Source organism: Dasypus novemcinctus, chromosome X (genome assembly GCF_030445035.2).
Source record: "Dasypus novemcinctus isolate mDasNov1 chromosome X, mDasNov1.1.hap2, whole genome shotgun sequence".
NCBI lineage: Eukaryota > Metazoa > Chordata > Mammalia > Cingulata > Dasypodidae > Dasypus > Dasypus novemcinctus.
This window is the reverse complement of record NC_080704.1, coordinates 43,841,443-43,855,696: the sequence shown is the minus strand read 5'-3', so window position 1 is coordinate 43,855,696 and position 14,254 is coordinate 43,841,443. Positions and strand designations below refer to the sequence as shown.

General features: G+C 36.4%; 1 protein-coding gene across 2 annotated transcripts in view; it reads left to right on the top strand.

Annotated features, from left to right (window-relative positions):
• RPGR (retinitis pigmentosa GTPase regulator) overlaps positions 1–13,368 on the top strand; it is a 64,343-nt gene extending 50,975 nt beyond the window's left edge. For both annotated transcript variants that reach the window (XM_004457643.3, XM_071213143.1), the window contains exons 15-18: positions 2,357–2,554; positions 3,482–3,539; positions 4,795–4,886; positions 12,702–13,368. In XM_004457643.3, the coding sequence (XP_004457700.1) occupies positions 2,357–2,554; positions 3,482–3,539; positions 4,795–4,886; positions 12,702–12,908 (555 nt within the window). In that variant the 3' untranslated portion in view covers positions 12,909–13,368. The remainder of the gene's footprint in view (positions 1–2,356; positions 2,555–3,481; positions 3,540–4,794; positions 4,887–12,701) is intronic.
• The last annotated feature ends 886 nt before the right edge of the window (positions 13,369–14,254 follow it).

Below are 14,254 nucleotides of genomic sequence, written 5' to 3'. Positions count from 1 at the left end.
ATTAGTAAGGTTGTAGCTCATTGTCAAAGAGATAAGAATTTTGCTTATTTCTAAAATAAGGTAAAACTTCCAGGTTCCTTTTTATAGTAGCATGATATTATCCTATGGTTATATTAACATTTTAGTTAACAAAGCACAATTGGAGTTAACCCAGGTGCTAAATTAGCCTAAATCTCCAAGTAATTGAGGACTATGCCATGAACACAGCTTACTGTGAGCTTCTGTGAGATAGAGGGGCATAGTCTGAAATTCTCTGTCATGGGAACACTGTTCTTTTTAATTGGCCTTTCATTTACGTACATTTGTGAATAAATCTATTTATTAGCCATAAGTCTTAAATCTAGTCCCTTTAAAAGTAAAGTTGACTCTGATAATTTTAGTGACACATAATGTGCATCTGGCTAGACACAAAATGATACATTATAAGTGGCTTAGAGGGGGCAATTGTGCAGAAAAGAGAAAGCTTTAGAAGTTCTTGGTAAATGGTAGCTGCCATGTGGTTAACCCTACCCAACCTAACTATGTAGCACATCCTTTGAGAGAGCTGTCTGCAGTAGTACTATGTTTCCCTTTCCCACACTCCCTTCTCCCATTCTCCCTTCTGTGTTCACCTTTCACTTACACTGCCTCATGATCTTTGAAAACCTAAGACAAATCCTCCCGGTGTAGCTTCTCAAACTTTTTAAATTTATTTTATTTTATTTTTATTTTTTTAAAGATTTATTTATTTATTTATTTCTCTCCCCACCCCCCAACCCCGGTTGTCTGTTCTCTGTGTCTATTTGCTGCATCTTGTTTCTTTGTCCGCTTCTGTTGTTGTCAGCGGCACGGGAATCTGTGTCTCTTTTTGTTGAGTCGTCTTGTTGTGTCAGCTCTCTGTGTGTGCGGCGCCATTCCTGGGCAGGCTGCACTTTCTTTCGCGCTGGGTGGCTCTCCTTACGGGGCGCACTCCTAGTGCATGGGGCTCCCCTACGCGGGGGACACGCCTGCATGGCAGGGCACTCCTTGCGCGCATCAGCATTGCGCATGGACCAGCTCCACACAGGTCAAGGAGGCCGGGATTTTGAACCGCGGACCTCCCATGTAGATGGATGCCCTAACCACTGGGCCAAGTCCGTTTCCCTCAAACATTTTTTAAATCTCAAGGTTTTACTTACAGATTGCCTATCCTCAGTGGAAATGCCATTGACCTGAGGATGCCCCGTGTCTTTGTTAGTAAGGTGGGAAAAATAAAAATATCCTCTCCCTGGCCTGAAATCTCACATTTCATAGTTTTTTTTTTGCAAGAAGAAGGATGATTTAATTATTAGAAGCATTGTTTTCAAACCACCCACTAAAGATCCTTTTGAGTGTCAGGCTCTATCCTTAGCCAAACAGCCATTAGAAACTTGACCATGAAAAGCTAGTTATTGTGTTCAAGGAGATACAAAGGATGCATATGGTCTGAAGCAAATATTGCCATGGTGAACTTGGTAAAAATGTTACTCAAGGGAGTGAAAGGCAGGGATTACCACCCCACCTAATTTAGAGGCTGTTAATACCTTTAGTGAGGTCTGTGAGTAGAAAGCATAGGGGGAAAAGTCCAGTAAGGGGCCTGATCTAATGATAAACAATAAGCAGTATTCCACCCAAAATATGAGACTGCCCCAAAAAAACTCAGTATAGAATAAAGGATAAACTAATATATTCTGCCCATATTTCATAAGCATTACATGATTTACTATCAGTCTATGACCTCTAAAAATAGACTGTTGATGGTTTTTAATTTGGATTAACTGGTCAGGAATTAGATGAACCAAGTTCTGTCTCTGGTTTTCCCTATGTTTTAGATAACCAAGAGCAGAAACCTTTAAATTCTATGTGTCCCTTTATCTTTTTCCTGGAATGTAAATAATTATACTTACCTGTGTGTGTATTTCTCAGTGAATTAGTGCTCTTCAAGTGATTCTAAATCACTGTTTTAGAAAATGAAAATATTATATTGATAAGTTATAATGCCACAGTAGAGATTGTTTTCTTTTTTTTAACTTCTCTCAAGTTCAAAAGCATCTTTTTGAGACACCCAAGAAAGCCTTTTTTTTTTCCATTTTAACCTTACTATAGGTGCTGATAGGATTTTGGAAATCCTGGTCATTTGAAAATGTAAAAATAGTGCCACATGCATAAAGTCCTTGGTAATATAATAACTTGTTATTCATCATAGGTTATGAAGTATTTTATTTCTTTAACATTAATGTTTGCATTAATATTGTGTATGTTCCTTGAGATGATATAAATTATTCATGACAGCAATACAAAATTACTCTTTTTTAAAAAAGAATATCTAACTCTTCCTTGATGATCAATTTTGTTGCAGGATCGCGAATTTTCAGAAAAAGAAGACATAGAACCAGAAGACATGGATGAGGAGATTGATGAAATTCTAGAAAGTGAGAAGAAAACTATGGGAGATGATGAAAATGTACAAGAAGATCTGAATGAAACATCAGATGAACACAGTGAAACAGAAGGGACCAAAAGAACCAATTACGATATGATTAAGACCATTGAAAAGGTATGATGATATGTCCTTAAATCCTGAGATCCTGCCTAAGAGAAAGTGTATGGGTCCCCTGATCCCTACAAAGAACAGATTCCAATTTCTCTTGGGAGTAGAAATTATCTTAACCTCAAATACTTCTATGGGTAGCTTTGTTCATGTGCCACAGGAAAAATCTTTGGCCAAATTTACGAATCATGTAAACTTTGTCTCTAGTACTCTCTTTCCAGGCTGCTTGATGGCATCCTGCTGCCTATGTAAGTGGAAGTCCACTGGCATGGGTCCATATAGTAGTACACTATAGAGAACTCTACCAAGATGTTCAGCACTGAGTCTTTGAAATGACAAAATTAGGAAGTTAGGAGCACTGGTCCTAGTGGCAGAATTGGCATATTTGCAAGGGGGCATACGTGATGCATGTTTACGTGTGTTTGGGCAAGTGAAAGTTGTTCAAAGAATATTTCAGATTGTGATCAGTTCTTCACAGATGTAGTCTAGAAGAAAGTGTAGGAGGAATAGGGGGAGGTATCACTGAGAAAGAGAAAATCATCCTTCCAATGGATCTAGGGATCCAAAAAGAATGTATCTTATCCATTTGGCAGTTTTGCCTAAGAGTGACCTTGCTAGCAGACATTCGGTTTGAAATTACTAGTTTGCTAACACTACCCCTGAATACCTTTCAGAGGTTTGGAATTCAGAAATTCAAACTGAATGTCCCTGGTGATTCTTTTTCATTTTTATTTTTGGGAAATGAAAAATTTCCCAAATTCATGCCTTCTAGTTGATGAAACATTATCAGCATTGATCTGTACAAAGCCTTTTCTATTTAAATTTATTTCCTTTTATTCCATTTCCATCCCACTTTTCCCTATCATAGGCAATCATTGAAATATGTGTGTCCTTTTATTTAAATATGTACTTGTGTTTCTTTGTTGTTTATAGGAAGAAAAAGCCAACCTAGAACAACGGGCCATTCGTGAATACAATGAAAATCCAAAAGGTGTGGGCACTTTTGACTTCCAAAAGCACACTTCTAAAAAGATTACATAACATACATACAAATATATGCATATGTATGTTGTGATGTGGTAATTATAGCATCTGTACATATATTCCATTTTACATTTTTTACTGTCATGTGACCCCATTAACAAGCTATGAAATATATAAGATAGGCTTATTTGTTCTCATTTATAATCACCACAGCTTCCTCACATAAAAATATTCGTATTATTCATAGCTGCTCATGTGTCAGTATTAAATTCTTTAGGGCAGCGTTTTTAACTACCTTTTTTCCCCTATTCAACTAGTATTTTTAAGTTAGGCTTTTGTACCATATCCTAACATAGATTTCTGACAAGCGCTGCCAATCCCCATTGCCTAGGTTAAGATGACCTGGCTGATCTAGAGCCACAGCAGGCCATCCAGCTATTTCCTCAGAGCCTGGACCTGAGTCTTTCATCTTACCACGGATGTTTAAGGGAAGTCTTTTTCCAAGCTTAGCTATTACTGGTCAAAGAACATGTGCCAGAATGGAGAAGACTTGATTGCCCTTGAGACCTACATTTTCCACACCCAAATCATCCGTTTTTGCTGTGCAACTCCTACATTATGTCTCCATATCATCATATCACAGTATGCTTAATATTTTGTTCTCATTAAACATAGCTGGCCAAAATATTTAATACCTGATCTAAACTTAAGTAGCAGAAGGGTTAATTTCCTTATTCCTTTTGTTCTTCTAACTTTTACCAAGTGGTAATTTTTAGAATATGTTCAGCAAAATATTAAAATATTTATCATCTCTAGTTATTTCTATAATTATATAAAATTAAAAGAAAGAATGTGCTTCATAATTATGCTTTATCATTATTCAGTTACCTAGCATTTGGAGTATTTTGAAACAAAAAAATAGCATGTCCATTTGAGTACAATGAACTTACTTGAGTAGGTTAATTTCTTAGAAGGTCAGGTAATTTATATTTTACAGAAGTCTTCTCTAACATTTAATATTAACTTTGTAGCTATATTTGGATACTGGCCATCTAAACATTTCTAACATTGGCCAAATTTCTGGGCTTTTAGCCTTAACTCAACCTTTTAGGAAATATGCCCTGTAGATATTGCCACTACTCAAATGGTTAAGCTCTTTTATTATAACCCCATAACTCAGGGTTAGTAGATTTTCTCTGAAAACAGGACATTCCTTTTTCTCACTAGTCATAAAAAATATTTCTAAATGTATCCTATCATAGGAAACATGCACTCTCGAACAAACAGCAGTTCTTCAGAAGTCCAGGAAGGTAGCGAATCAGTACCAAGTAAAGACTTAAAAAAATCAAAGAAGGTAAGTGAAATGAAATTTTCCATTTTAGTGTTAAGACTAAAGAATTATGTTGCTCCTTCTACTTTGCATATGGTGACCCACATAATTTAACTCCCTTAGTAATCTGAGTTTGTGTGACTCAAAAAAGGTGTGAAGGATTCCAGGTGATCTTGCACATTTTTAATGTGCATATTAATTTATTGTACTGATAGATTAAGTGTCAGGTTGCTCTGCCAAAATTTAGTCTTCCCATCCATAATGGTTCATTAATTAATAAAAGATAAATTAAAGAACAGTAAAACTTTATTGCCTAAACGATAAGGGCATAGTAATCATGAGAGTCTAGACAACAAGATGAAGCCAAGAAATAGAGAGAAGGAATGAAAAAAAAAGATGGTGCTTAGAAAACATTACAGCATGCTACTTTATTCTCTCTTGGCTAGTACCTGTTTGGACTTGTTAGAGAGAAGTCTAATTGATATGTCTCTTCTCCTTGGAAGTTAGTTACTATTTTTACTTGCAGAAGAACTTTCTTGAATTATGAGACCATATGTCAGGGTAGAAGTGTTAGGAGGAAACGTGGAAGAAAAGAACAATGAAAGGCCTTGCTAATACCTATTCAACCTTAAGTGGTCAGCTTAAATGCCTCTTCCACATAGAGGTCTTGTGAGACCAGCAGCTCCCCTCCCCACCAATATAAATTGTGTCTCATTTTCTCACATAACACCTTTTTCTTATCCATCATAGTATTTACCACAATTTTCAATTACATACTCATTTTTATATTTATTTGCTTTATATCTGTATCTCCCCATTGGCCCTCAGCTCCATGGGAACAGAAACAATTATTTGTTTTGCTTTCCAGTGTGTTCTTAGCACTTAGCATACCACCTCGTCCATGGTAAATGCTCAGTAAGTATTTTGAGTTGATTGAATGAGTGCTAAAATGTAAAGAAGTAAGGAAGAGTTTATAACATACATATTATCAGAACATTTGACCAAGATTTAAGAACTTTTTAGATTCACCATCCAGTAGAACAGAATATTTCACAGATACTCATGTCATGATTCACAACATTCCTGTGAAGATTTTTTCCTGAATTGTAAGCACCCAGGGAAAGACTAGAAAAGAAAATCAAATATAAGGGAGGAAGATGAAAAGTATAATCAGGAGACGTAAGACCCTCAGGAGAGGAAAAGTTAAGTGAAAGAAGCAGCAGGAGAAATATTTGAATCACAGATCTGACCAAATGATAGTATATATTCTATAATACATAACCAAGTTTCAGAAACTTTTCAGGTTCTCCAGTCTTAAACATTCCTTGTACGTTGGTAGGCTCGGATAAACAGCGATGAGTAGAGGAGGCTGAGCCATGGGAAGGAATGCGATGTGGGAGGCAGGGTGGCAGATACCAACCAGGAGGCCCAAGTGCTGGTGCCAGTTGATATGACAGAGAGGAAGTTGGGTCAGGAGGTAGAGGGCCTCAAATGCCAGGCTGAAGATTCTGGTCTTAAACTCTGACTACACTTAAGATTCCTCCTTTATACTTAATAGAAAATATATTTCAATAAATATACATTTCTTTAGTTAGAGAAAAAAAACAAAAATAATTGTATTTTAAAAATTCAAACAGTAATCTATTTCATACTTAAAGAATAGACTATTATTCTAGTTCTTTTAAAAGGGAAATAGTGGGAAGCGGACTTGGCTCAGTGGTTAGGGCGTTTGTCTACCACATGGGAGGTCCACGGTTCAAACCCCGGGCCTCCTTGACCCGTGTGTAGCTGGCCCATGCATAGTGCCGATGCACACAAGGAGTGCCCTGCCATGCAGGGGTGTCCCCCGTGTAGGGGAGCCCCACTCGCAAGGAGTTCACCCCATAAGGAGAGCTGCCCAGCGCGAAAGAAAGTGTAGCCTGCTCAGGAATGGCACCGCACACACAGAGAGCTGATACACAAGATGGCACAACAAAAAGAAACACAGATTCCTGTGCCACTGACAACAACAGAAGTGACAAAGAAGACAACGCAGCAAATAGACACAGAGAGCAGACTTGGGCCGGGGCAGGGAGAGAAATAAATAAATAAATAAATCTAAAAAAAATAAAAGTGTTTAAAAAAATAAAATAAAAAGGAAATAGTATAATAAACCACATTGATAAATTGAAGAAGAAAAATCATGTGATTCTCCCAATTGATGCAGAAAAGGCATTTGATAAAATACAGCATACCTTCTTGGTAAAAACACTCCAAAAGATAGGAATAGAAGGAAGCTTTCTCAATATGGTAAAATGCATATATCAAAAACCTACAGCTAGTATTATACTCAATGGTGAGAGACTGAAAACTTTCCCACTGAGATCAGTAACAACACAATGATGTTACCATTATTATTCTATATTGTGCTAGAAGTTAGGCTAGACAAAGAAATAAAAGGCACCCAAATAGGAAAGAAAGAAGTAAAACTTTCACTATTCACTGATAACATGATCCTATATCTAGAAAATCCTGAAAAATCCACAGCAAAGCTTTTAGAATTAATAGACAAGTTCAGCAAAGTGGTGGGATACAAGATTAATATGCAAAAATCAATAGCGTTTCTATACACTACTGATGTGCAATCTGTGGAGGAAATCAGAAAAAAAATTTCCATTTATAATAGTGACTAAAACAATCAAATATTTAGGAATCAACTTAACCAAGGACATAAAGGAGCTGTATTCAGAAAACTACAGAACACTGCTAAAAGAAACCAAAGAAGATTTAAAATAAATAGAAGGACATTCCATGTTCTTGGGTTGGAAGACTAAATATCATTAAGATGTCAGTTCTACCTAAACTGATATACAGATTCAATGCAGTTCCAATAAAAATTCCAACAGTCTTTTTTGCAGAAAGGGAAAACCCAATAATCACATTTACTTGGAAGAATAAAGGGCACTGAATAGCCAGAAATGTCTTAAAAAAAGAAGAACCAAGTTGGAAGACTCTCACTTCCTGACTTTAAAGCATATTACTTAGCTACAGTGGTAAAAACAGCATGGTACTGGCATAAGGATTGACCAATGGATCCATAGTGAGAACTCAGAAATTAACCCTCACATCTACAGTCAAGTGATTTTTGACAAGCCTGTTAAGCCCACTCAGCTAGGCCAGAACAGTCTGTTCCACAAATGGTACTAGGAGAACTGGATAGCCATATCCAAAAGAAAGAAGACCTCTATTTCACACCTTATATGAAAATCAACTCAGAATGAATCAAGGTCCTAAATTAAAAAAAAAAACAACCATAAAACTCCTAGAAGTAAATGTAGGAAAACATCTTCAACATCTTGTGGTAGGAGGTGGTTTCTTAAACCTTACACCCAAAGCATGAGCAACAAAAGAAAAAAATAGATAAATGGGACCTCCTCAAAATTCATCACTTTTGCACCTCAAAGGACTTTGTCAAAAGAGTGAGAAGGCAACTGATTCAATGGGAGAAAATATTTTGCCATCACATATCTCATAAGGGTTTAATATCCATGATATATAAGGAGATTATACAACTCAACAATAAAAAGGCAAAGTATCCAATTAAAAAATGGGACTGTCCAAAAAAGAAATACAAATGGCAAAGAAACATATGAAGAAATGTTCAGCATCACTAGCAATTAGGGAAATGCAATTCAAAACTACAATGAGATATCATTTCACACCTATTAAACTGTCCACTATTAAAAAGTCATAAAACTGTAAATGTTGGAGAGGATATGGAGTGATAGGAATGCTTATTCACTGTCGGTGGGAATGTAGAATGGTACAGCCACTGTGGAGGACAGTTTGGCAGCTCCTAAGGAAGTTGAATATAGATTTGCCGTGGGACCCGGGGATTGAACTCAGGACCTCAGTGGGGTATATACACCATTGCAAGGTATATACCTAGAAGAAATGAGAGCAGTGACACAAATAAACATCTGCACACTCATGTTCATACAGCATTATTTATGATAGCCAGAAGTTGGAAACGATCCAGGTGTCCGTCAACTGGTTAGTGGATAAACAAATTGTGATGTATACACATGATGGAATATTATGCAGTGGTAAGAAGAAACGAAGTCATGAAACATATGACAACATGGATGAACCTGGAGAGTATTATTTTGAGTGAAGCAAACCAGACACAAAAGGACAAATACTATGTGGTTGCCCTTTTATGAACTAAGTATATTAGGTGAAATATAAATATATAATATGAAATATGAATATGGGTAGAATTGCATTTATAAGACCATTTTTCTTTGAAGCTGAGCAAATGTAAGTTAATACTATACAATGTCAATATCAGACCAAATAAAACATACCAAGTGAGGGAGACCAGACACAGAGTACTGCATATTGTGTGATTCTATTTATATAAAATGTAAATATAAATCAGTTTATAAAATAAAGATGAAATGAGATTAGTGGTTATATATATAGGTCTAAGGAAGGAATGCTAAGGGGAATGGAGTCTTATCTTTTGAAGTAATGAAATTGTTCTAAAATTTTTGAGATCATGAATGTACAACATTGTGATTATACTAAAAGCCATTGATTACACACTTTGGATAGAATAGCCAGAAACAGCAGCTATGTACAGTGGAGAAAGCATAGAGAGATTGAGAGGTGAGGAATTTTCTTGTTTGTCTGTTTTTCATTTATTATTATTGAAATAACGAAAATGCTCTAAAAGCTATTGAGGTGATAAACACACAACTATGTGATTACACCAAATACCATTGATTATACACTGCAGATGAATTGTATGCTTTATTAATATGTATCACTAAAATTGATTTGTTTGAAAAAATATAAGACCATTAAAGTTCAAACATGAAAAAAAATAGCTGGCTTGGATAAGATTTCATTTTTCAATCATTCCCACATGACTTTTTTTTTAAATCTACACTGTCTCTAACCTGTTTACACCATTGAAGCCAAACAAATCAAACTGGTTTTAAAACTTGGCAAAGAAATGATGTTTTAGCTCCTATCAAAATAAATATATTTGGGGGAAGCAGCTATGGCTCAATCATTTGGACTCCTATCTAACATATGGGAGGCCTGGGTTTGCGTCCCGGGGCCTCCTTGTGAAGGCAAGTTGGCCCTCACCTGCAGAGGGCTGACGGCCTGCGCTCTCTTGGGCGCGGGCAAGAGTGCAGCAAGATGATGCAACAAAGGGAGACAAGCAGACATAGGAGAATGTGCAGCGAATGGACACAGAGAGCAGACAGCAAGCAAGCCGCAAGGCGGGGGGGATAAATAAAATAATTTTAAAAATATATAAATATATATATATTTGGGATCCCCCTCCCGCCGCTTAATTAGACAGGTACTCCAAAGATAATCTGAATAAAAAGAAAGAAAAGAAATTGAACTCTTGGTGTCTGTAAGACAGAATATGCCATTGGATTTTGTTTCGATGATTTCAAATGTTCCAGCCTGCCAGGCTAGAATCTATGATTTTAATTGTTAGCAAAGACCTTTTGGTATGTAACTGTTCAAAAATATCTAGAAATCACTTAATGTTGCTTTTCCAAACTGTAGCCAATGCTGATTACTTGGAACCACAGTTGGCCACTAAGAAAAATATGTTATTGGCTTAATTTATGCACACGTAAGCTAATGAAAGCAGCAGTAAGCTTTTTGGTGATTAAAATTTTCTTACCATCATGGGACTAGTTCCTTCATGTATTTATTTGGCATATTTGGGTACCTCTTATGTGCCAGGTACAAATGCTAGAGGCTGCAGATACAGAGGTTAAAGACCCACTGCCTCCCTTCAGAAACTAACTGGAATATGGCAAGGTCGCTGGATGGTTTCCCATGCTAGTACACAATCAGTTTCTTATTCATTTTCATTAACCTAAAAGAAGAGGATGAGATGAGAATTTCTCCACCAAAATTCATGCCTATGGATTCTTGCCTTTCTTGACAACTACTTTTTTTCTGATGCTATGCTTTGTTCACTGTGGAGCCACAACCCAGCATATTTGCCTCAAGTACACAGTTAATTTTATTCTACATTATGAGGGGAATCTGAAATAAATTATACCTATGGTCTCCATTTACTGTCAGGTTTGCCCAGGCTTAAAACTTGAGACAGTCTTTTTCAGGCCCACCCAATAATTATTCTCTCAAAAAATATCTTTATTGAAGTATAATTGACACACAATAAATTGCACATATTTAAAATATATAATTTGAAGGAAACTGGTGTGGCTCAGTGATTGAGTGCCAGCTTCCCACATACAAGGTCCCAGGTTCAATCCCTGGTCCTGGTACCTAAAAACAAAACAAAACAAACTCCTGGCATAAAATATATAACTTGATTAGTCTTGGCATATGTATATACCCATACAACCATAACCCCAGTCAAGATAGTGAACGTGTCCCTTACTGGCAAGAGGGTCTTCATACTCCTTTGCAATACCTCACTACCTACTTGTCTATGCCATCCCCAGGAAACCATTGATCTGTTTTCTCTCATTATATATTGTATGGCATGTTCTAGAATTTTGTATAATTGAGATTATATACTATGTATGTTTTGGAGGATCCCTTCATTCAGCATTATTACTTTGAGATTCACCCATGGTATTGCATTCCATTTTATTGCTGAGTAGCATTCCATTTTGAATTAATATTTATATATGGTGATGGTATGGGCTGAACTTTTTTTTCTTGCATATGGACATCCAGTTGTTCCAGCACCATTTGTTGAAAAGACTATTGTTTCTCCACTGAATTGCCTTTGCACCTTTGTCAGAAATCAGTTGACCTTTTATGTGTAGGTCTCTTTCTAGACTTGTATTCTGTTCCTTCAATCTAATTTTGTCTGTTCTTAGGCCAATACCATACTGTCTTGATTACTGAAGCTTTATAATAAGTCTTGAAATTAAGTAGTGTTAGTCCTCCAACATTGTTGTTCATTTTCAAAGTTGTTTTGGCTGTTCTATACCCTTTGTATTTCCATGTGAATGTTTACAATTTGTCACTTTAAATAATAATAATTTTAAAAAACTGTATGGGTTTGGATTGAGATTGCTTTGAATCTACAGATGAATTTGGGAGGAACTGACATCATAACAGAATCGAGTCTCCTAATTCACAAACATGGCATTTCTCTCCATTTTATTGAGGTCTTAAATATTTCCTTTAGTAATGTTTTATATTTTTTATATACAGGTCTTGCACATATTTCATGTCTTCTCCATTAATATTTGTTGAGGATGATACCCCTAAATACTAGTAAATGAATGTTTCCCCTACTGAAATTAATTCTTTTTTTTAATTAAAATTATTTATTTTTAAAAATTACATTCAAAAAATATGAGGTCCCAATCAACCCCACCGCCCCCATCCCCCACAGCAACACTCTCTCCCATCATCGTGAGACATCCATTGCACCCAGTAAGTACATCTCTGAACATCACTGCACCCCGTAGTCAATGGTCCACATCATAGCCCACACTCTCCCACGTTCCATCCAGTGGGCCCTGGGGGGATCTACAGTGTCCCGTAATTGTCCGTGAAGCACCACCCAGGACAACTCCACGTCCCGAAAACGCCTCCACATCTCATCTCTTCCTCCCATTCCCCAAACCCGGCAGCCACCATGGCTTCCCTTCCCACACCCATTCCACATTTTCTCTGTGGACATTTGGATTGGTTGTGTCCATTGCACATCTATGTCAAGTGGGGGCTTAGATTCCACATGGATACTGGATGCACTCCTCCTGCTTTCAGTTGTAGACACTCTAGGCTCCATGGTGTGGTGGTTGACCTTAAATTCTTATTGGCTTTTTCTTTTAGGTTTCTCTCTTTAAGAGGATGTCATTGACGAGTCAGAAAACTTTGCAGAATAATCGTGAGCCACTGCCAGAGATAAAGCCTATAGGAGATCAAATTGTTTTTAGAAGAAATAAGAGAGATGCAAACCAGAACCACATGGGGCAAGATAATAAGGATACTTCACCAACAAATATGGAAAGAAGGTCAAAATCTTGTACAATACTCTAAGTACATATTTATGTTTTCATGGTCATCAAACACATTGTAATTTATACTTGAAAAAATATATGACTGCTGAAGGAAAGTTTCTGATAACAATATTAAAGATATAAATTAATAATATGTTTTATTTGGTTTGAACAGTAAGACCAGGTTTGGTATTTATTTATGGAAATATTTTTAATAAGCAATTTCAAAATATGTTTATCTCATGCTCTCCTTCAAGTGTTTTGGCCTTAACTGTTCAGTGTTGCAATAAAAATTATATTTTTATATGTGAAAATTCAATTCAGGCATTTCATAGTTTTTACTAAACAATTTTACTTCTTTATAATTTCATAAGGTAATCTTTGCAATTTCATGACATTGTAACAGTTTTTAATGTATTTGTAATTTTTAAAAACTGAGGCACGATTGTATTTAATGAACATATTTTAATAAACTCTATCTGGTCACTTCCACTGATAAATGGATGAGTGTGAATAAAATTTGGAGGTACTTAGAGTTATCAATTAACAAAATTAGGGTAAAAATCTGTCTAAATTTAAAATATTAACAGAAGCAAAATTTATTTACCTGAGTGAAGAAAACATCATTGCAACTGTGCAAATAATATCTCTTTGTGGAGAAAACCAAGTGTTAAAATTTCTTCACTTCCTGATCCTTTCTTTAGGGAGCTGATTTGGCTCAAAAACATATTGCAGATATATGTGTTCTCATCTGGGGCATTTAGCCATGCCATAGATAGCTGCCACACAAGCACAGAACACAGCCAGGCTTGCACATTTGCTCTTTCTCTACCATTCACAGTGGTAACCAATTGGGCTCATTATTATTCCTGCCATAAGGAATAAGAAGGATAAAATTATAGTCTACTCTGATATAAAAGTTGCTTCCTTATATTCACAGGTGCTACTTATTTAATGGAGCCAGCTTACCTTTGTTTTCCCCATTGTAACTTCTGAATACAACAATCTATTCTTTTTTTTAAATATTTTTTTTTCTTTATTTTTTTAATATCACATTCAAAAAAATATGAGGTATCTACTTTAGCTGTCTCTGGGACTCTGCTAAGGTGTGCGTAAGGGCAACCCCTCTGATGACCTAACAGCTCTTTTTTGGAGACTCATAGCCATATAAACTCATTTGTCCTTTCCATTTCCCCCTTTTATTCAAGGTCAAAAAGCATTTTTAACTCCTGATATTACATGTAGGCTAAGATATTCTGCCGGTCTGAGTTGACCCTTTTATTCAAGGTCGTTCTCCAGCCACATCATCAGCTGGTACTTGGTAGTAATCCCTCGGTGCCAGGGAGGCTCATCCCCAGGAGTGATGTCCCACGCTGGGGGGATGGA